General features: G+C 39.6%; 1 protein-coding gene across 1 annotated transcript in view; it reads left to right on the top strand.

Annotated features, from left to right (window-relative positions):
- thsd7bb (thrombospondin, type I, domain containing 7Bb) overlaps positions 1 to 21,078 on the top strand; it is a 41,405-nt gene that overhangs the window by 13,260 nt on the left and 7,067 nt on the right. Inside the window, 13 exon segments of the mRNA XM_057362630.1 lie at positions 3,620 to 4,463; positions 7,022 to 7,270; positions 7,396 to 7,556; positions 7,978 to 8,133; positions 9,248 to 9,448; positions 13,362 to 13,553; positions 14,796 to 15,036; positions 15,391 to 15,506; positions 17,802 to 17,934; positions 18,102 to 18,205; positions 18,684 to 18,875; positions 19,231 to 19,539; positions 20,719 to 20,897. Coding sequence (XP_057218613.1) covers positions 3,620 to 4,463; positions 7,022 to 7,270; positions 7,396 to 7,556; positions 7,978 to 8,133; positions 9,248 to 9,448; positions 13,362 to 13,553; positions 14,796 to 15,036; positions 15,391 to 15,506; positions 17,802 to 17,934; positions 18,102 to 18,205; positions 18,684 to 18,875; positions 19,231 to 19,539; positions 20,719 to 20,897 — 3,077 coding nt within the window.

Raw genomic sequence — 21,078 nt, forward strand, 5'->3', positions numbered from 1 at the left:
CCCTAAACGGACAAACTTCTCTACAGAGCGTTTCGTGAACACAAATACATTATCTTCTTCAGCAAAGAAGCCGTGAAAGAAAATAAACGTGCAAAGAAGTGAGCCACAACCTCACCACTAGATGCTGCTAAATTCTATACGATGGACCTTTAAAACAAAAAGTTCAAATTCAACTTCTTCGTATGTAAACCTATGCAGTATAAGTCTAGTGCCCTTGTGCATCGTGTAATCATCTTTTGAAGCACTGCTGCCTTGATCAATATGGAAAATCATTTTAAGAGCTAAGAAATTTTGAAAACACCTCAGGTTATTGCTTTCTGTAGATGATAAGAGTGTGAGTCATTTACAGCAAATAGCACTGACTTTTGTCAATTCTGCAAGTCCTATTAAAAGAATTATTTGCTTAGACGGGAGGCGTGTTTGCTTGAGCTTCGGCTCTCTCTTCCTCCTGTTGCTTCATGTAATACAGTTGGCGAGTTCTGGGAGTAAGAAATCTGTGTGGAGGAAGCACTCGGGCAACATTAAAACCTAATATTAAACTTGTCTCCATGGAGTTCTGCTTCCACGAGCTGGACACAGAAAAAGCAGTCTCACGAAAAACAAGAGGAAAATTTACCTTGGAAAAAAAAGAGCAATAAATGACTGGAACAGATTTGGTGCTGCTTTCATGCAATTTATATCAAAACAGGATTATTTCAAAAGGAAGACCCAAGCATGAGTTTTTTAGCAGAGAATGTTGGGCTGCAATTGTCTTTTGTTTACTGTTCAATCAATTAAGTGCTAATTTCTTTCATTCTCTTGGTTTGATTGATTTTGTGCAGGGAATTGAAGGAAATCAGCACCACGTACACACACAACCTTGACAAAGTCGTGGTCGGTGGTGGTGTTCAGAAGATAAATTGGATTCACATTTAGTCAATGAAAGGAGTTTTATCAGAAGTTTGTTGAAAGGTTTTGAAGTATCTCTGACTCTAGCTTTATTTCATCTGTTATGTCCCTTAAATGCATTTGGACACTATAATATATAATAAAACTATAATATATAAATATCACAAACCTGTAAAAATGTCTTTGTTTTGGTTAAACACAGAGAAAAATATTTGGAAGAAATTGGCCAAAAGTGCCAAAGTCAAAGCAAAGTGCCTCTTTGCTGTCCCACATTCTTGAAAATATCTTCTTTTGTGTTTATAAAGCTTTTTTTCCTACTATGGTAGTCAATGGTCGCCAAAAACTGTTTGGTTACTGACATTCTTCCAAATATCTTTCTCTGTGTCCACAGAAATTTATACAGGTTTGGAACAACTTGAGGGTGAGTAATTCATGACAGAATATATATATAACTTTAACAGAAAACATCTGCACATCAGTTTAAACTCCCTGCATGTGCACGTACAAGTAAACACATTGTAATACTGTATCCTTTCATTCCAGCACACTTTTGCATTCAAGATGTCACTATCCGCCACAAACTCCCACAGACTCGTGACGGGCCAAAAACAGCTCCATTTCCTTTGTGATAGGCAGAAAAGCACTGTAATTGCGTCTGTGGCCATCAGCGAGTAATTAATCTGTCATGAGCCCTATTGTTGCACCCAGGATACGACCGAAGAGTGTGCGAGTGTCAGCCTAGAACGTTGAGAGGAAGAAAGCCGCCCGTCTCGAGAGACCTCTGGGTCAGGAAATGTTTTTTAGATGTGTAAACAACTCTAATGGGCCTAACGCTTTCAGACATCATAAATGGGTAATCCGATTTATTTCTGTATAAACAAAGGCTGCTTTGTCATCTCATGCTGTGTTGCATATGTACCATTACACTTGCTTATTAGCGAAACAGTCGCCGATTGTTTCCAAATATACTTATTACTGTCTGGCTTGGCTTAATGGGATCTGGTTTGGTTTAGTCCTCTCTTCTTGTATTTATCATTATTAAGTTAATTGAACCAATTGAATGTGTTTCAGCTGACTGAGGTGAACCGGCACATAGAAAGCAGCGCTAATGCTCTTCTTAGCACCCACACTCTCCCCGAAATATTTCCTGTAATAGAAGTAGAGTCGCACCACAGAAAGTGATTTTCCAGGCGACTAAAGCTTTAGGAAGTTTGGATAGCCTGTCTCAGATGCATTTCAACCAAAGTTTATTATTGGTGCTGATGAATTTCCAGAGAATGGTGTTTGGGAAAATGTTTCACTTTTTTCCATTTTTTGAGTGATTTTGAATGCTTGAAGTGAATATTATGGATTCTTCCACCAGATGAGATATCCTGCAGCAAAACCGTTCAAACAGTACATCCGCCGTGGTGTCACTCTTGTTAAATCCAGTCCTGCCGCTGGTGCCTTTGCTTCCGATGCCCTCGATATGACCTCATCTAGTGTCGCAGATTTATGGCGGGACACCACAGGACAGGATACTGCTCACATCTTAGTTCTGTGTGCCTCTCTTGGACTGCTGCGTTTCCATGACAACCATGTGAGTGACAGAGAGGAGAAAGAGGATCCACTCCCCATGAGATGCACAGGAAGAGCACTGGAAGGAGCTTGTCACAGCTGTGTGTGTGTGTGTGTGGTGTGTTGTGCGTGTGGTGTGTGCGGTGTGTGTGTGTGTGGTGTGGGGGGGGGGGGGGGCGTGGTGGTGGGTTGTGTGTTGTGTGTGTGTGTGTGCGTGCGTGTGTGCGTGTGTGCGTGTGCTGTGTGTGTGTGTGTGTGTGTGGTGTGTGTGCGGTGTGTGTGTGTGGTGTGTGTGTGTGTGGTGTCGTGTGCGCGTGTGTGCGTGTGGGGTGTTGTGTGTGTGTGTGTGTGTGCGTGCGGTGCGTGCGTGTGTGCGTGTTGTGTTGCGTGTGCTGTGGCTGTGTGTGCGGTGTGTGTGCGTGTGTGTGCGCGCGTGTGTGTGTGTGTGTGTGCATGCGTGCGTGACTCTTTCAACATCATATTTGAATGAGCACAAATCTAGCATTTCAAAACTTTGAGTACTTATCCTTTTTTCCTGTTTTTCCCCACAACATGTCAGATTGCCTTATCAGCTTTAAGCCAAGAAAACAGTCCGAGGAATAAAAATACAACAGAAATTGCTTTTCGTGGTGGTAAATGTTTTCCTCACATTGCTTCAGTCCAGAGCGATTATTCCTCCATCTAAAGTCTTTAATCAGCATGTCAACCATCATAACCCCAATGAAGCCGGAGATCTCAGCAGACCTGAATCCCGTCTCCCAATAAATTGATATTTAAACACAGACATGACAGGAGAAATAATTTGCATGCTGCATTTGGGCTTTTATGCAGTCTTTTTAATTGAATGAGGATAGAGTTACTGACACAATTTTGTGTTGTAATCTGATTGGCTGAAAGTGTTTTTTCTGACTCCTGTGGTCAGACTGCGATGATGTCATCCCATATGTTTCTCTGTCCTACAGTATTTTCTGCCTTCACTCGGTGCATTAGCGGGGATTTGGTAACTTTTGTGACCTCACCAGTGAAGTGATGAAGAGAACGTGGCCTTTATCTTCCCCAGAGGACGATGATGTCATGCTTTATGTTATAAACATCTGTCATCCCCCCTCATGTCCTTATATATTGTTATCCTTAATTGTTATCAATAATTAATGTCACGTCTCTTTTGCTGCAGATGTATGGGGTGTATGCATAGCCAGCGATTGTGGTTCTGTCGGTCTCCAGAACCGCTCAGTATGGTGCGTCCATTCAGAAGGCTGGAGTACACATCAGTCCAATTGCTTTCCGTCTGATCGGCCGCCACACCAGCGAGTGTGTGTGAAGACGTGCGAATGGCAGAAGGATCTGTTTGAATGGCGTTTGTCTCCTTGGGGTCCCTGCACCCCGACTCCTTTCCTCCCAGCCAATCGATGTGTGACCGCTCAGCACGGATTACAAAACCGAGAAGTGCTGTGTGTGAAACGCGCCAACGGCACCACGGTGAGCCCGCGTATGTGTGAAGCGTTCTCTTCGACACCCGAGCGAGAGCAGGCATGTTTGTTGCCCTGCCCTATCGACTGCGTCGTCTCCGCCTTCTCTCATTGGTCCACCTGCAGCCGCACCTGTGGGTCAGCCCTCCAGCAACGCATCAGGCACGTTCTGGCCCCGCCCCTTCACGGAGGAGCTGACTGTCCCAGCCTCACCCAGACACGCCTGTGTAACCATGACAACACCCACCCCGCCCTATGTCCCTCTGACCAACAGGAGTACAGTTACAGTTTGTGGGTGGGGCCCTGGAGCCCGTGTAGACTTAAAGGAAAAGCGCCTCTTGGAAAGACAACAGTGGACTTTAGTTTCGGGCTTGTTGAAAATAAAGCAGACAAAGCGGCATATTTTGTCAAACGACACACTGGAAATATTCATCATCAAAATCACTATGATGAGAAGATGGGCCACAGAGCATTGTGGGAAATCACAATTGGATATCAGACTCGGCAACTTCGCTGCACAAGGAGTGATGGGAAGAATTCAATGCTTAGGTGAGCTTTCATTTAAGAAATAAATGAAAGTATAAATCATACATACATCAATCATTCAATTATTCAGTTATAAAATACTGTTTTATGACCGCACAAATAATTCCAAAGGGCCAAATTTGGTTAAAATATAAAAATGTCTTAAAGTCTATTGATGTAATAATTGATGTAAGTCTAGTTGATGTAATAATATTTACATTAGAGAACAAAACTTTATTCTTGGATTTACTCATTCACTGTCCCAAAAGTATCTGAATGTTATTGCTAACTGTAAAAGATGAGAAACTAGAAAAGCCCTTTTCCTTTTTCTGTTTAGGTAACATCTCAAGCGTGCTATACTTGATTAGTATTTCCTTAGATTTTAATGGAAATACCTGTAGTACTTGTTGCTCTTTGACAGTCAATAATAAGCTCCAGTGAGATCTCATGAGCGCAATGTGATTGGAGTGAATATAAAAGATTAAGACACACTTCAGAGGATCCGCACATGTTGTCAATCATACTGTAGAACAGCAGAATTCCTGTGAGACACGTAAACCATATCTTTTATTATAAAAGAGATTTCACAGAGATAGCACGAAATGAAATCCCATTGCATTGTGTTCAGGTTTTTACTTTCTAAGACTTTTTATTTGCTAAAACTGAAGACTTTTTTTCGAGTAGTTACAGAAGATTTTTATGACATACGAAGCTCTCCAATGTCGTTTTCAAAGGCCAACTCAAAATAAAAAAATTTGTCTTTAGATATTCTCATATTGGTCCAAACCTGAATAGCTTACCTTATTCTTTAAACACTTTTTGTAAGACAGTATTGCACTCAATTATGGGCATTTTCTATATTTAGGGGTCAAGCCCCGAAGGGGCGGAGACCCCTATTGTATCTGTTAGTTTTCTTTGGAATTTTGTCGTAAAATGCAGTATTTTAGAAACACAATGGCGGATCGCTATGAAACGTGGTATGGTTCATCAAGGTCATGTTCTGAGAGGACCTGTAAATTTATAGGCCAGCGCCCCCTAGTGGTCATCTGTCCACATGTCCAAAATATTTCCCTTTGGGCCTTTTTTGGGCTTGAACCCGTAATTGCTGCTTGCAGCTATATTTTTCATTATATTTGTCTATATTTTACCCAACCGAGGGTTGAAGCAACCCAGCGATTTTTCAATATGATAAAAGCATTTGAAAACTGCTTTCTTTAAAGGAATAATTGTCTTCTAAATGTTACTTTTGTGACAGAAAATGAGCACATTTTCTTAAATTGAACCCATAACAAGCACATCCGAGAGCACTACATTATGTTGATCACTTGAAATCACATTGGTTCTTGCAAATACATTTTGAGATTTTTCCTTTTGGGGTGAACTTTTCTTTTAAAGTGATAGTTCACCCCAAATATGAAAATTCTGTCATTGTTTACTCAACCTCCTTTCATTTTAAACCTGTTGGTAACCGAACAACAGTTGTAACCATTGACTTGCATTGGTTTTGTGTCTATACAATAGAAGTGAATGGGTACCGCCGTTGTTCGGTTCCCAACATTCTTCAAAATATATTCTTTTGTGTTCTGCAAAAGAGAGTCGTTCAGGTTTGAAATGACAAGAGGGTGAGCAACTGATGACAGAATTTTCATTTTGGCTGAACCATCCCTTTAAATTAAACTCCCTTAGCACAACCAACACATCTGACACTTAAGATGAGCATATAAAGGTTTTAAAATGTGCACATAAATTATAAATCCCACCTGAGTTCTGTAATTCTTGCCGTTTTAATTAGCTCATTACCAAGTTAAATTGTGTCACATATTATTCTCTTATTGTCCTCTCCTTGATCCTAATGGGTACTGAAGCCGTAGTATCTATTTCATTGTAAGGTTTGTAAAGGTAAATATTATGTAACCTCTATTTGTTTTCCTCTTAATATTCAAGCATGCAATGCAATCAACACTTTGTTTTCTAAGCAGCCAAGAACAGTATTGTTACTAGAAAAAAACGCTAATGCCAGTCCTTATTCAAACACCTCGATTACACAAAGTGCATTATAAATTTAACCTGTCTGCAGATTACAAGCTTTCCCTTGTGGTTTGCCAACATTTGACATTTATATTAAGCCAAAACTTTTGAATAAATTGTACGCCCACAGACCACCCTAACTCTCTCTCTCTCAGGATTTCATAGCTGGCTTTGTTGTGTTTTGTATGCCAATCTATTCACGAGAATCAGCAACAATGCTAAATCCTTGGAGAGTTTAAGACATCTGTTTATGTTGTTACCTTTTCTGTCATGCTAGCCAGAGGCTAAATGCAAGTCAACAGCTTCAGAACAAACAGATGAAAACTTTTATTAGAAAAGGCACCGATCATAGCACAAAAGCCTTAAAGACAATGTCATTTCATGTGAGATTTTTAGTTGTGAAGATTACATTTATACACATTTTAGCTGTATTTCGCTATAAGCTGTACAAAAGCGTAGCATCTCAAAACCAGCATAGAGAAATAAAGGGGTAACAGACGCCCACAAAATATCATTTTACTGTCATAAATTTCTTGATGTAAATATCTCTCCAGCCTTTGTGACCATGACAACAGCCCGGTGAACTTCCGGTCGTGCGTGATGCCCAGAGACTGCAAAGTGTCTGATTGGTCAACGTGGAGTCTTTGTTCAAAGACCTGTCGAATATCCGACCAATCGCCAGGCTTCAGAAGTAGATACCGCAGTGTGAAGAGACCAGCCATTGGCGGGGGAGAGCCATGCCCCGCATTGGTGGAAACACAGCGCTGTAATATTTTGGATGACACTCTGCCGTTTTGCCCAAGGTACGGAGGATGTTTTGGCAGGATTGCACCTCCTTGTAAAATCTTTTTTGTTTATGTTAAATGCAATTTCCTTGGCGAACAGATGCGAGCTGCATTGTCCTAATGTTAATTGGCTGGAAATTCAGGTATGGATGGAGGGTGACCAATTGGAATCCATGTCAGGTGACCCCCCTTTTGAGTCAACAGGACCACCGCCATAGCAACACCAGCATCCTGTGTGGAGGTGGGATCCAGTCCCGAGAAGCATATTGTGTCAGCATCCATAACAACACAGCTCCATCCCATAGTAAGACCATGGGTTTTTAATAAAAGTCAATTACGGTTCATTAACAAACATCATGTGTTTTTGGAAATAAACCGTAAATAAACAAATGTGATAAACTCAAATGAGTGTTTTGATTATTAATGGAACACCCATTAGGAAACGTTTCCTAGACAGGGAAGATTGCTTTCATTTTATTTAATCCTTCTTGGGATGTCGAGGCTCAGGGTAGAGAGTGCTGACGGGGGGATTTAGCTTTCTCTGCGTTTGTGTTTTTTTATTTAAATGGTAATCTGTGGCCACACAGCGAGAGGGCGGATTTGAATTACGTTTATTTTCAAGCGAACTTCTATTAGATCTCCAAAAATGCTTTATATACAGTTTGACAGCAGAGAAGCGTTATGGTAAATCGTTCTCTCTCAAACTGCTTCTGTATTTCTGTTAGTCAAGAGGCCTGCCGGGAGGAACTTGTGCACTGGACCTTTACCGCCCTTGGCTCAGTCTTGCTCCATCCCCTGTCTGAAACATTGCCCCCTCACACCTTGGACACCTTGGGGGCCCTGTCTCCATGACAACTGCTTAGAACCTCAAGGGAAGAGAGGTGAGAGACAAAAGCATCCAATTAAACCATATCACACATTTCCAAATCTCTAGTCTCTCACACAAACGCTAATCCCTGACCTTGGTCTCGGTAATGTAAATGGTGTGTGTCGGGTGGGACAGCTTTCAAAGGGGCGTGTTTTTGACCCTGAGCTGTAGCCCCGCCCACTCAATGAGGCGACAGCTGTATTCTTCTATTATTTGTGCTCGCTTTGAAACCTCTTTCTTCAAGTATTCTTTCTATACTGTGTGCTGTTTCTGTCTAATACACACATATATCAATTTGGCTAAGATGTTTGGCTGTTACCTTGAGTATGTTGCCAGATTGTAGGAGAACAGTATCTGCTGAAACATTGGCGTTAGTAAGCGAGTCGTCAGTTGAATGATTTTCTTCTCTCAATTGTTCTTTTCTCCGCATTTCTTCCATTATAAATTTACAACACCCCACTAAGCAACCGTGCATCTCTATCAATTTGAGGAACATCATTGTTTGGTCTGTAAAACCTGGAGAGGGCTGCCTGATAGCACTTCTATTCCTCTTAAAAGCAGAGATGACGTCAAAGGCAGCTGGTAGTCAATTTCGCCCTTTTCCCTCCTAGCACCAGCAAAACTTTAATACAATATGTGCAATTTTTATGACCTCAAAAACATTCCTGCAGTATTCTGCAGTTAGAGTCTTCAGCCAAACCTTGACCTGCTCGAAAAACTACTTCAGTTGTAGCTTCTGTGCTCCCTTTGTAGTGTACAGATGCCTTAAAGTTAGCCTTAGTTCTCCCAAAAATGAAAATACTTTAATCACTTAATCACTCTCATGTCATTTCAAACATGTGTGACTTTCTGTCTAATGTAAAACAGAAAAGAAGATATTTTGAAGAATGTTGGCAACCGAACAACGATGGTACCCATTGACTTGCATTGGTTTTGTGTCCAGTGAATGGGTACTGTGGTTACCAACATTCTACAAAATATCTTCAGTCATTCAGGTTTAAAATAACAAGAGGTGAAGTAACTGATGACAGAATTTTCATTTTTGAGTGAACTATCCCTTTAAGAAATCAATGTAGATTGCTGACAGATTTGCTCATTATTTTGTATGCACATGCTGTGATTTTTAGGTTTCAGAATGAGGACTCGTTCTTTAATCAATGAGTCTTGGGTGGAGTCGCACAGTTGCCCTCATATCACCGAAGCAATGATCTGTGATGACCCCATCTGCTTCCTGTGGCGGGTGACATCACAGGGGCCCTGTGTTCCTTATAATGGATCGTGTGGTTTAGGAACCCAGGAACAGACTGTGGAGTGCTTCTCTGTGATTGGTGAGCAGCTTACTTTTTTTGTTTTTGCACCTTTTCAACCACCTACAAGACCTTAGCAACATCCTAGAAACACCCTAGCAACCAACCATAACCTCATACTGTAGTATTGTGACTTCTGCACAAGGCGGCACCACTTACCTCCTTATGGAATTAAAACTTTCATAATGAGCATATCATTTTTTCTTTTTGCTATTGTCCCCTTATCAAGATGTACAGTGCTCAGTTATTTTCACTCGCATAAACAAATGTTCTGCTATCTACGTCTCATCTCACCTCCTCTGCTCCCAGTGGGCATGCGGTGTATCAGCTGGCTTTCTGTCTTCTGACAGGTTTGAGATCAGAATCTTCCCCGACAGACTTGACACATGTCACAATATTTCACTGTAGTTCTGACACACACATGCACAGAGACGAGGAGCCTGAAGAATCTTCAGAGGTTTGTTACAGTGCTGGCCAAATGTCACTCATCTGTGACAAGTGTCACTGTGTGTGCTGTCCATCATCAGACAGGGTATGAGTGTTCTATATGTAACGGAGGCCAGTGCAGTGTGTAACCCTCACTCCCCGACCAACAGAGATGCTCTAGCGACAGATGTTAGAAACTGCGGTCTTTAGTCTCCTCGTTAGAGCACCCGTCTCCCATCGGGACCGACGCCGGTTCGAGGCCCACGCAGAGCGGGGTGAGTAGGACCGGTTACATATAGAGGGTTACCAGATGAAATAATGGCTTTGAGCAATAGGATTATTTAAATACAAAATGAATATTATTCCAACCAATACGTATATATATTTATACAGTATATACAGCTGCTTAAAAAAAGACTATTCCAAAGTTTTATTCAAGCAGCATTTCTAGAAATAAATTTCTAGTGAAATAAAGTCGTCCAACAGCAATATGAAAGACTGACAGCATGACAAAACACAGAAAAACTATGATACTGTAAAAAAAATCAATGATATCACCTAAAAAAAATTTTACTTCCTAAATACATACAGTATATATGATATTACTGTTGTATTGCTTAAAATTGAATATGAACTTGTTTTCTTTGCAGTATTTGAGATCTGAAAAAATACAGAGCATCTTTTCAGTTATTTTCAGAACAACTTTCTTATTTCAAGTTCACAGAATGACACAAAAGTTATAATTTTACCTAAAAACACACCTGTAAATAGAACATTTTAAAATCAGAAAAACTGATTTAGAAATGGTCTCTTCATTTTTTAATTATTTTGTATGCATGTTGCTAAAGCTCAGCTTTGAGAAGAATTTAAAGAGGCCCAGGACAAAATATATACACAAGAAAGGATCAACAAATATTCATTCACGATCAATTTCCAGCTTTATTTCCTGCAAGCTTTTTGTTTGTCTATGCATTTTTTGTATGTTTTATTTCATTCCTTGATATGCTGTTGTTTGCCTTTTTGCCAGATAATTTTGTCCAAGAAATACCTTAAAAGCTTAATGTTTTGTCTATTTTGCACAATACACTTCATATTATTAAGGTTTAATCCAACCTGCATTTACTTTTGTTCTCTATATAATAACAACCCAAGACTTTTATTTATTTAATAAAATAACAGGCTGATTTATTGTGTATGTGAAAACACAGTGCATATAGTTCGATTGGTTTTTAAATGCCATTTGAAAAATGTCCTGTGTAGGCGATCGTCGGGCATATGAAGTTGAATATTAGACATATGCATTAACCCCGACAGCATCATCTGCCCAGCATGCATCTGGAGAGTTCTATAAATACAAAGTGAACCTGAAATGCCAAACCCATTAATGTAAAGTGCGGTTGATCTGAGCATATATAATAGATTTTTGCAGGAGATTCTTGCTGTACAGTCATTAGGTTAAACTCTGGTAAAACCACATGCATGCAGAAACATTACAGGAAAATATAACAGGACAAATGCACTGTTTATGAAGTGTAATTTACATTTAGGAAAAAAAAATGTTTTAATGTGAGAGAGTTATTGCAGTGTGCAGAAATGGTTTGATGGTTTTATAGCTGTCGATTCAGATTTTGTGATCTGACTGCATGTTTACGAGGCAGTTCCTGCTATTGATTTTCACTCGCTATAAACACTTCTGCAGTCCTGCTTCACTATGACACACTTTTTAATGTTCTAGGTAAATCTCCGTCCACCATAGTACAAAGACAACGAAATAAACCACAATAAAACAATTGGCAGGACGGTGATTACAGAGGTCATAAAAAATATAGTATATTAAGAGCTGTGCATCTTCAGTCTCTTGTGCATGGAATATGATTCAGAGAGATTGATTTTAGGGCAGAACATCAATTGTAGAAATGTTGTCCTTCCTGCATGAGATGTAATGAAGAAATGAACTACTGCAGCTCGATATCTGATTCTCACAGGAGAGTCTGTTTCATTACTCGGCTTTTATCTTTTCTTTTATCTCACAAACAACCTGAAGAACATCTTCTACCAGTTGAATCTGTGTATCCGTGTTTTTTCCGATCTGAGAAAATAAGACCATTTTTTTGTTGTGTGTTGACGTTATCTTAGAGGGTTGGTGAACAGCACTCTTAGAAGAAGAAATTGCTCTTGTATAATACTGAAGGGGTTCATTTTGTGTCATAAAAAATCTGATTAAATGAGCGATGTTCAGAGGCATTGTAAATTGTGTGTAAACACACCTGACCTGTACTTTCTATTAATGCATCACGTTCCCATGGTAGCTTGAAACCACAAACCGGTATATGACTGTGGAACACAAAAGAAGATATTTTGAGAAATGTCTCAGTGGTCCATACAATCAAAAAAGACAAGACTAGCCTACAGTCAATTTTTCTGACTGCTACCACAAAACTAAATGACTGAACATGAAATATTGATTTGATGTGTGTGAAAGTAAAGAGACAACAGAGACATGGAACTAGACCTGGTTGCCAGGGACAACGGTCAAATGTAGCCTAGTTTAAAGAACATGATACAAAAACATCTGAGCACAGTTGACCAATTATAATCAAGTGTCATGTAATAAACTGTGGTATTTTACTGTAGATTTCATTAGCAGATGATTATTTTCTAGCTCTCTTTTCATGAAAATGAATGGCTTTAATGTTGCTTAATCATGGTCTTTGAGGAGAGAACAGAGCCACTTCTTTGCATATTTGTCTAATGTAATTGTGGCCGCTGGAAATTGTCACACAGGACCAACAACTGATTGGGATCTTTGTTTATTCCTTAATTGTTTATTATGTATCAATGTATTATATTTTTGGCTGTAAGAAGAATCAAACACTCAAGAGACCAGCTTTGGAAAATCCTCTCAAAACTAATAGTATTACAAAGGCAAATAAGGATGACAGTAATTCCAGTTATCTCTTTGGGTGTGCAGTTGTGAACAAATAAAAATAAACATCTTTATGCAACAATAACAATAGCAATGCGGTAGTGGCAACTCAAAATGTTTTACAATCACACTGCCAATAGACAAAAACGAAAAATACAATTATGTACACATTAAATGTCAGTGTAAACATTACTCACTTTTGAAATCAACATCCCTCTTCACACACACCAATCTGGTAGTTAAGCCACAAGAACAGGCCTCAGATGCACATGTGAACTTGTTAGCTTCGTGCTAACGCACACACATTCACACATTCCTGCGCCAGCATTTGGAACACAAAAAAATAACTCAAAACTTTCGCTAAGTTAGTCACGCAGACAATATCAAGTTGTACCAAATCATCCACGTACCAAATCATCCATGCAGTTCCGCGTAAACACCCAAAATCCTTGTAGTACAATCAAAAGCTAATTAAATAGGCTCATTTACTGGAAAAGAAGACAACAGGAACGTTAGATGGAATAAACTTTTCATACTTAATGCGTTTAATCTAAATCTGTTCTCATTGTCTTTGTTTTACAGGGGAGTCAGCCTCTAGTGAGCGATGTCCAGGTGATCCTCCTCCAGTCCAGCAGCCGTGTGAGATGGCCTGCCCAGGGGACTGTGTGCTGGGACACTGGGCTTCCTGGTCTCCATGTTCACAGTCCTGTTCTAATAAACATTTTGAGGGAAAACAGACTCGCTCACGGCCCATTCTGGCTCTTCCTAGGGAGCGTAAGTCCACTCGCGTTAAACATTTGGTCTGCAAATGTGTAGAAGCTGACACACTCGTTTTAATTCAATCAAATCCAATCAGCACTTCACAACATTATAATACAGTATGTTTGGTGTGAAATTGTGTAATTTTTACACACCCACATGACGTTCGACATGTTTTAAGACCTCCCGGCGTCTTCAGAACACAAATAAAGATATTTTAGGTGACATCCGAGAGATTTCCAGGCCTCCTTATAGACATCATGGTTATAGTTGTTGTCAAGGTCCAGAAAAGTACACCATCTGCTCATAGTGGCTCAATTGAATTTTTTTGAAGCGACGACAGTATTTAATGTGCGAAAAAACTAACCAAAATAACGACTTTAAACAATACATTTTCCTCAGTCTGTGCACGTTCACGAGAGCACTTCGATGCATGCGCATTCGATTTGTACGGTTGGGCAAAAAAGTGCAAGTCTTCCTCAATATCGAAATCATCAGACATTTTGCGAAGATCAGCTTATATAAAGCGTGCGTCTGCTTGTAACACAGAGTTGCGCTTCCGTGTTTTCAGTCAGAATGCCGGCGTTTGCCCCCACCGAATGCGCATACGTGGAAGAAGTGCTCTCTTGAACGCACACCAGACTGACAAGACAGAGGAGAACATATCGATTAAAGTCGTTATTTTTCGCACATAAAGTATTCTCGTCGCTTCAAAAAATTACATTGAGCCACTATGAGCGATTTAACGTTTTTTTATTCAGCTTCAGATCTCAATTTCGAAAAAATTGTTGACTGGTTTTGCTGTCCAGGCAGGGTCACATTTTATAAATCTTTGTCCTGTCATACTTAGACATGATTCTTTTATGCTGGTCTCCATTAAGCAACTGTGTCTTATCAATTATACATGTTTCACATTTGACACTCATTATGGATGTGACCTCTTTATGACCCAGTGAACCACTGACCCTTTCAACAGACATCTATATCATTTTAATGTGTGTTATACGCTGTAAATATGAATCTATATACTTATCAAGTGTTTTTATAGATGTGTATGTACAGTATAAAATATTTCTATGCCTTATGCGCTATGCTGTATTTGTTTCTAAAATAAACGTTTTTGTGGAATAGACATCGGTTTACAATTAAGCAACATTCATTTTAGTGCCGAAATTGACCCGATACAAACTTTACGTTTGCAAAGGCATAACTAGATAAACAGTAGTTTGGTCAAAACATTTTTCTGTTTGGTTACAGAAGGCCAAGCTTGTTCTCTATCCTCTGAGCTGGAGCAGCGGAGACCCTGTGGTACACACTCATGCACAGTATACTACTGGGATACTTCACCTTGGGACGCCTGTGTGCCAGAATCCATCACAAATGGGGGTGAGAGGAGCATCACAGACCAGATGGAGAATGAAGCCACCTGTGGTACTGGGGTGCAAATGCGGCAAGTCACCTGCAGAAAAGCTGGAAATGGACATATTGCACCAAAACGGTAAAGAAACAACCAAATGCTTTCTATTAGATTCATTGTTTGTTCTAAGTAAATTTTTACAGGTTTTTAAGGGGATTGTAATGGGATATTTTGAAAACTGCTTTGTGATCTCAATGAGGGAGAGTTCATCCAAAAAATATTTGTTTTCATCATTAACTCATCCCCGTGTCATTTCAAACCTGTATCACTTTCTTATGCAGAACACAAAAGAAGATATTTTGAAGAATGTTGGTAACCCAACAAAACTGGACCTTGTTGGAAAAAATTGAAAATTTTAAGGGAAATTCTCTCTTATGTCACATTTTTCATGCGAACAAGCCCTCAGTTATTAAATCTTTATTCACTTTACTTTAGCTGTCCTGAATCATCTCGTCCTGAATCGATCCGGTCTTGTGCTGTTCCTTGCAAAATTGACTGTGTCGTCACACCTTTTAGTGAATGGAGCCCCTGTCCCACTTCTTGTGTACCAGGTAAACACACAATCATCTCTACCATCCACATTTTTTTCACCTAATTCATTTTCCTTTGGAGCTGAGCTCCAGGTTTGAGGATTGACAGTAAAGTGAAGTATGTGGTGAGTGTCAAAAAGCCGAGAAATTTTCAACTTTATGCAAATGTGAGAGAAACACTTGGCGACAGCCAGTATGTTGGTATATTTATTTCAGATTTTAAATTCAGTCTGTGTTATATCGAATGGGTTTCTTATTTGCAGGTTAACCTTAGCATCTATAGTATTAACACAGGTGAGCTTAAAGTGATAGTTCACCCAAAAATGAATATTCTGTCATTATTTACTCACCCTCTTGTCATTTCCAACCTGTATGACTTTCTTTCCTCCGCAGAACACAAAAGAAGATATTTTGAAGAATGCTGGTAACCGAACAGCGCATTCACTTCTATTGTATGGACACAAAACCAATGCAAGTGAATAGGGTCCAGTTGGCAACATTTTTCGAAATATCTTCTTTTGTGTTCTGCGGAAGAAAGAAAGTCATACAGGTTTGAAATGACAAGAGGGTGAGTAAATGATGACAGAATTTTCATTTTTGGNGTTATGCGCTATGCTGTATTTGTTTCTAAAATAAACGTTTTTGTGGAATAGACATCGGTTTACAATTAAGCAACATTCATTTTAGTGCCGAAATTGACCCGATACAAACTTTACGTTTGCAAAGGCATAACTAGATAAACAGTAGTTTGGTCAAAACATTTTTCTGTTTGGTTACAGAAGGCCAAGCTTGTTCTCTATCCTCTGAGCTGGAGCAGCGGAGACCCTGTGGTACACACTCATGCACAGTATACTACTGGGATACTTCACCTTGGGACGCCTGTGTGCCAGAATCCATCACAAATGGGGGTGAGAGGAGCATCACAGACCAGATGGAGAATGAAGCCACCTGTGGTACTGGGGTGCAAATGCGGCAAGTCACCTGCAGAAAAGCTGGAAATGGACATATTGCACCAAAACGGTAAAGAAACAACCAAATGCTTTCTATTAGATTCATTGTTTGTTCTAAGTAAATTTTTACAGGTTTTTAAGGGGATTGTAATGGGATATTTTGAAAACTGCTTTGTGATCTCAATGAGGGAGAGTTCATCCAAAAAATATTTGTTTTCATCATTAACTCATCCCCGTGTCATTTCAAACCTGTATCACTTTCTTATGCAGAACACAAAAGAAGATATTTTGAAGAATGTTGGTAACCCAACAAAACTGGACCTTGTTGGAAAAAATTGAAAATTTTAAGGGAAATTCTCTCTTATGTCACATTTTTCATGCGAACAAGCCCTCAGTTATTAAATCTTTATTCACTTTACTTTAGCTGTCCTGAATCATCTCGTCCTGAATCGATCCGGTCTTGTGCTGTTCCTTGCAAAATTGACTGTGTCGTCACACCTTTTAGTGAATGGAGCCCCTGTCCCACTTCTTGTGTACCAGGTAAACACACAATCATCTCTACCATCCACATTTTTTTCACCTAATTCATTTTCCTTTGGAGCTGAGCTCCAGGTTTGAGGATTGACAGTAAAGTGAAGTATGTGGTGAGTGTCAAAAAGCCGAGAAATTTTCAACTTTATGCAAATGTGAGAGAAACACTTGGCGACAGCCAGTATGTTGGTATATTTATTTCAGATTTTAAATTCAGTCTGTGTTATATCGAATGGGTTTCTTATTTGCAGGTTAACCTTAGCATCTATAGTATTAACACAGGTGAGCTTAAAGTGATAGTTCACCCAAAAATGAATATTCTGTCATTATTTACTCACCCTCTTGTCATTTCCAACCTGTATGACTTTCTTTCCTCCGCAGAACACAAAAGAAGATATTTTGAAGAATGCTGGTAACCGAACAGCGCATTCACTTCTATTGTATGGACACAAAACCAATGCAAGTGAATAGGGTCCAGTTGGCAACATTTTTCGAAATATCTTCTTTTGTGTTCTGCGGAAGAAAGAAAGTCATACAGGTTTGAAATGACAAGAGGGTGAGTAAATGATGACAGAATTTTCATTTTTGGGTGAACTATCACTTTAATGTAATAAATCTCTTCAAGATATGTTTTGGCGGGTTCTCATTTTGCTATTGCAGATTTGCACTGAAAGTTGACACTTTGCATTTCTAACTTATCAACTTGCACTTGAGTCACCAAACATAATGTTTACACAAAATCCTGTTATCCAATATCATTTTTATTAAAAGGAACTGAATGTGAAAAATAATTTTAACGAACTGAAATTCTATTTGATCTTCACTCGTACACCAGTGAATGACACAGCCTCAGCTCAGTCACGCCACAGGATTATTATCCAAAGACCTGCTAATGGAGGTCAAGAATGTCCAGACACTCTTTATGAGGAGAGAGAATGTGAGCCGTTCCCTCTGTGCCCAGTTTACAGGTAAAAAAACAATATTTCCTTTTCAATGCAAACATAATCAGAGCACACACAAACAATCAACAATGACTGGATGTGACAACAGAATCAATATCACGAAATGTTTATAAGACATAACCGGATGAGCCAAACCCTAACATGTGTTTCTGCGCACCGATGTATCCTGGCAGATGGCAGACCCACCGCTGGCATCAGTGCATTCTGGTACCTGATTCAGTGAGACAGGCTGTGGGCGGGCCCACAGAGGCATGCGGGATGGGCCTGGAGGTAAGAGGTGAGTGACAGATTTAATGTTTGATTTGGAAAGTTCTGTGAGGGCTGGTTAATGATACCAGTGTAGTTTCTTGTTTCTCAGCTGCCTGAAGAAACTCGTGTGTATAGACAGTTGTAAAATGTCAGTGAGCATCCTTTAGCCTTGTTTGTCTGCCTGTGGTGTTACACCTGACATCTCAGTCCCCTTTTAAAATCTCCTGCTGAGCCTTCATGCAAATTTAAAAGTAAGTGCCGGCCTATCACGACACAGCGGGATCTTTCCAGCAAGTACATACAGTAACCCTAGCAACCAAAATTTGGACAGCATCTACAATTCAGAGCAGTTGGCACGGTGTTTGGGACCTGATTCTCTACATCAGTTTTGGAAAGACCGGCTTTAGAAATCAATTCACAATTCATCATAAAATTCATTATTTCTTGACATGAGCACACATGAGGAAAAAATCTGTTTTTCTCTCCTCCTGTCTTCTCGTCTGTAGATGTGGCGTGCGTCGATGCAGATGATGCTCCAGCAGATATGGCTGACTGTTTGAGGTGGGCAGGTGTGATGCCTGTACAGGTGAGGGAGTGTCAGGTGCCATGTAAAAATGAATGCACCTTCACTTCCTGGAGCAGATTCACGCAGTGCCAAGGCTGTAGAAGTTGGCGCACCCGAAACCGATCCTTGATAGGTACCACGTGCATTCACCCAGGGTCCAAAATTCATTTTTGGCTGCCCGTTACAAACCATATAACCAAGTAGATATATTTTAGTTTACTTTATTCATTTATATAGCATCTTTATACACAACTTACGTGCCCAAAGTGCTTCACAAGCATGACAAGTAACATTTGTACTTGCTTTCAATAAATTTACCTACCGGTTACAAGCCATTTTTCTCACATTTGGCACTTGTACAGTGTTTATTTTGGCTCCTATATACACATCCTACAAACTTTCTGTGTTTATCAAAATTTTCTTCATCCATCCATCATCACTTATCCAACTTCCTCTCTCATTTCTCTCGTCTTCACCTGAATTCTCAGGTCGCAGTAAGAAACGCTGGCGTTGTCAGCAGCAGGAGTTGTTTCCTCTCCAGGAGAAAGAAGCTTGCCCCTGTTCTGAATTTCACGCCCAGCCTCGCGGCCCTTGGTCCCCCTGTTTGCTCCCTCAGACAACAAACCAGGCTGAACATCCCTTCATTCGAGCAGTTTACCAGCAAGGCCAAAAGGCAGTCCAGGACTGGCGAGTTCAAAGAAAGAACAGCGAGTGTGGGCCTGGAAAGCGCTACAGAGCCCTCGCCTGTCTGGATCACCAGGGACGACTAGTGGAACCAGATCACTGTAGCAGCTCTGGTGATTTACACTTTTTTTATTCATTAACACCGTGTCTACACCGGGCGTGACGTGACACGACACATGGTTTGTTCTAATGGTTTTATTGTGGACAAAATTTTAAATTACAATGGGTTCTAATGCGTTTCTAATGTCTTTTGTCATGTCGCATCACACCGTTTGCGTCTGGTATAGACACGGTGTTACTGTATTTATGTATAGCTAGTCTTAAGCTAGCATGTACAGTCTTGGAAAAAGGAAGATATTTGGAAGAATGTCAGTAACCAAACAGATCTCTTCCCCCATTTACTGCCAAAATAAATACTATGGGAGTCAATGGGGGATGAGATCTGTTTGGTAACTGACGTTCTTCCAAATATCTTACTCTGTGTTTAGCAGAACAAATAAATTTATACAGATTTGGAACAATCTGAAGGTGAGTAAATGATGACAGAATTTTCATTTTTGGGTGAACTATCCCTTTAACTATATCCCAGATTTTGGAAAAAAAGCCATAAAATAACATGAAGTTCATGAAGCGTGTGCACTAAAAGCATAGGTTTGGTCTCGTTTGAAAGCAGACACTTGGCAGTTTATTTTCAAATCAGAATTAATTAGCTATATCATAATAAAAAATAGAACTTAAAAGTACATTTCAAAACATAAAATGTATCGGCGTTCCATTAGCGCAAAAAAAAATGGAAAGCTTGGTGCTAGCAATGCCGAGGTCTTGGGTTTCATCTCAAGTTACTTAGCATCTGCCACATGCAAAAATGTAATGAATAATATGTGATCCAGTCTGTGAAATCCAGGTTAAAGTCACAATCTAATTATGAGATTAGAAGCATCAAAGTAGTAATATAGCCATAAAAATGACCAAAATAGTTATGTGTGTTTATTATAATTATAAGTTATCTGATAGATTTCGACATACAGTACTCAAATTTTTATTTATGATAAATATAATAAATATTGAAATTTATGATTTTATTGACATTGTGTTTTAGTATTTTGCACAAAAAAGTACCAGAAGTTGCCTTTCTGAACATTAAGTTAAGTGGTACTGAGCCAATATTAAAGATTATATTTTCACTGAATGTGAAACATTAAATAAAATTTTTTTTAAATCTGGGTTTTCAGAGACTGGATTGTGTGTTTTGAATAGTGTAACTATATTAAATTGTATCTATGTTGTTACAGGTTATGAAGAGGAAATGTGTCATGTGCCCTGCTCTACAGACTGTAAACTGAGCGAGTGGTCTCATTGGTCAACCTGCAGCGCCTCTTGTGGTGGGGGTGTAAAAGTTCGCTCTCAGTGGCTACGAGAAAAACCTTTTAATGGAGGCCGACCCTGCCCGCAACTAAATTACAAAAATCAGGTGAGAACCATATTTTCACAGTTTTCTGCCTTGACTTGCATTGTCATTCTTTTTTAAGGAATTATCAAATCTACATTAAAAAACAAACAAAAAAAATGCTTTGAGACATTTTAAGACAGTTTCTGATTACAAAAACTTGCTGTAAAAATATACATGACCACACAAGCGCGTGTGTGTGTTC

The sequence above is a fragment of the Triplophysa rosa genome, linkage group LG20 (genome assembly GCF_024868665.1).
Source record: "Triplophysa rosa linkage group LG20, Trosa_1v2, whole genome shotgun sequence".
Lineage (NCBI taxonomy): Eukaryota > Metazoa > Chordata > Actinopteri > Cypriniformes > Nemacheilidae > Triplophysa > Triplophysa rosa.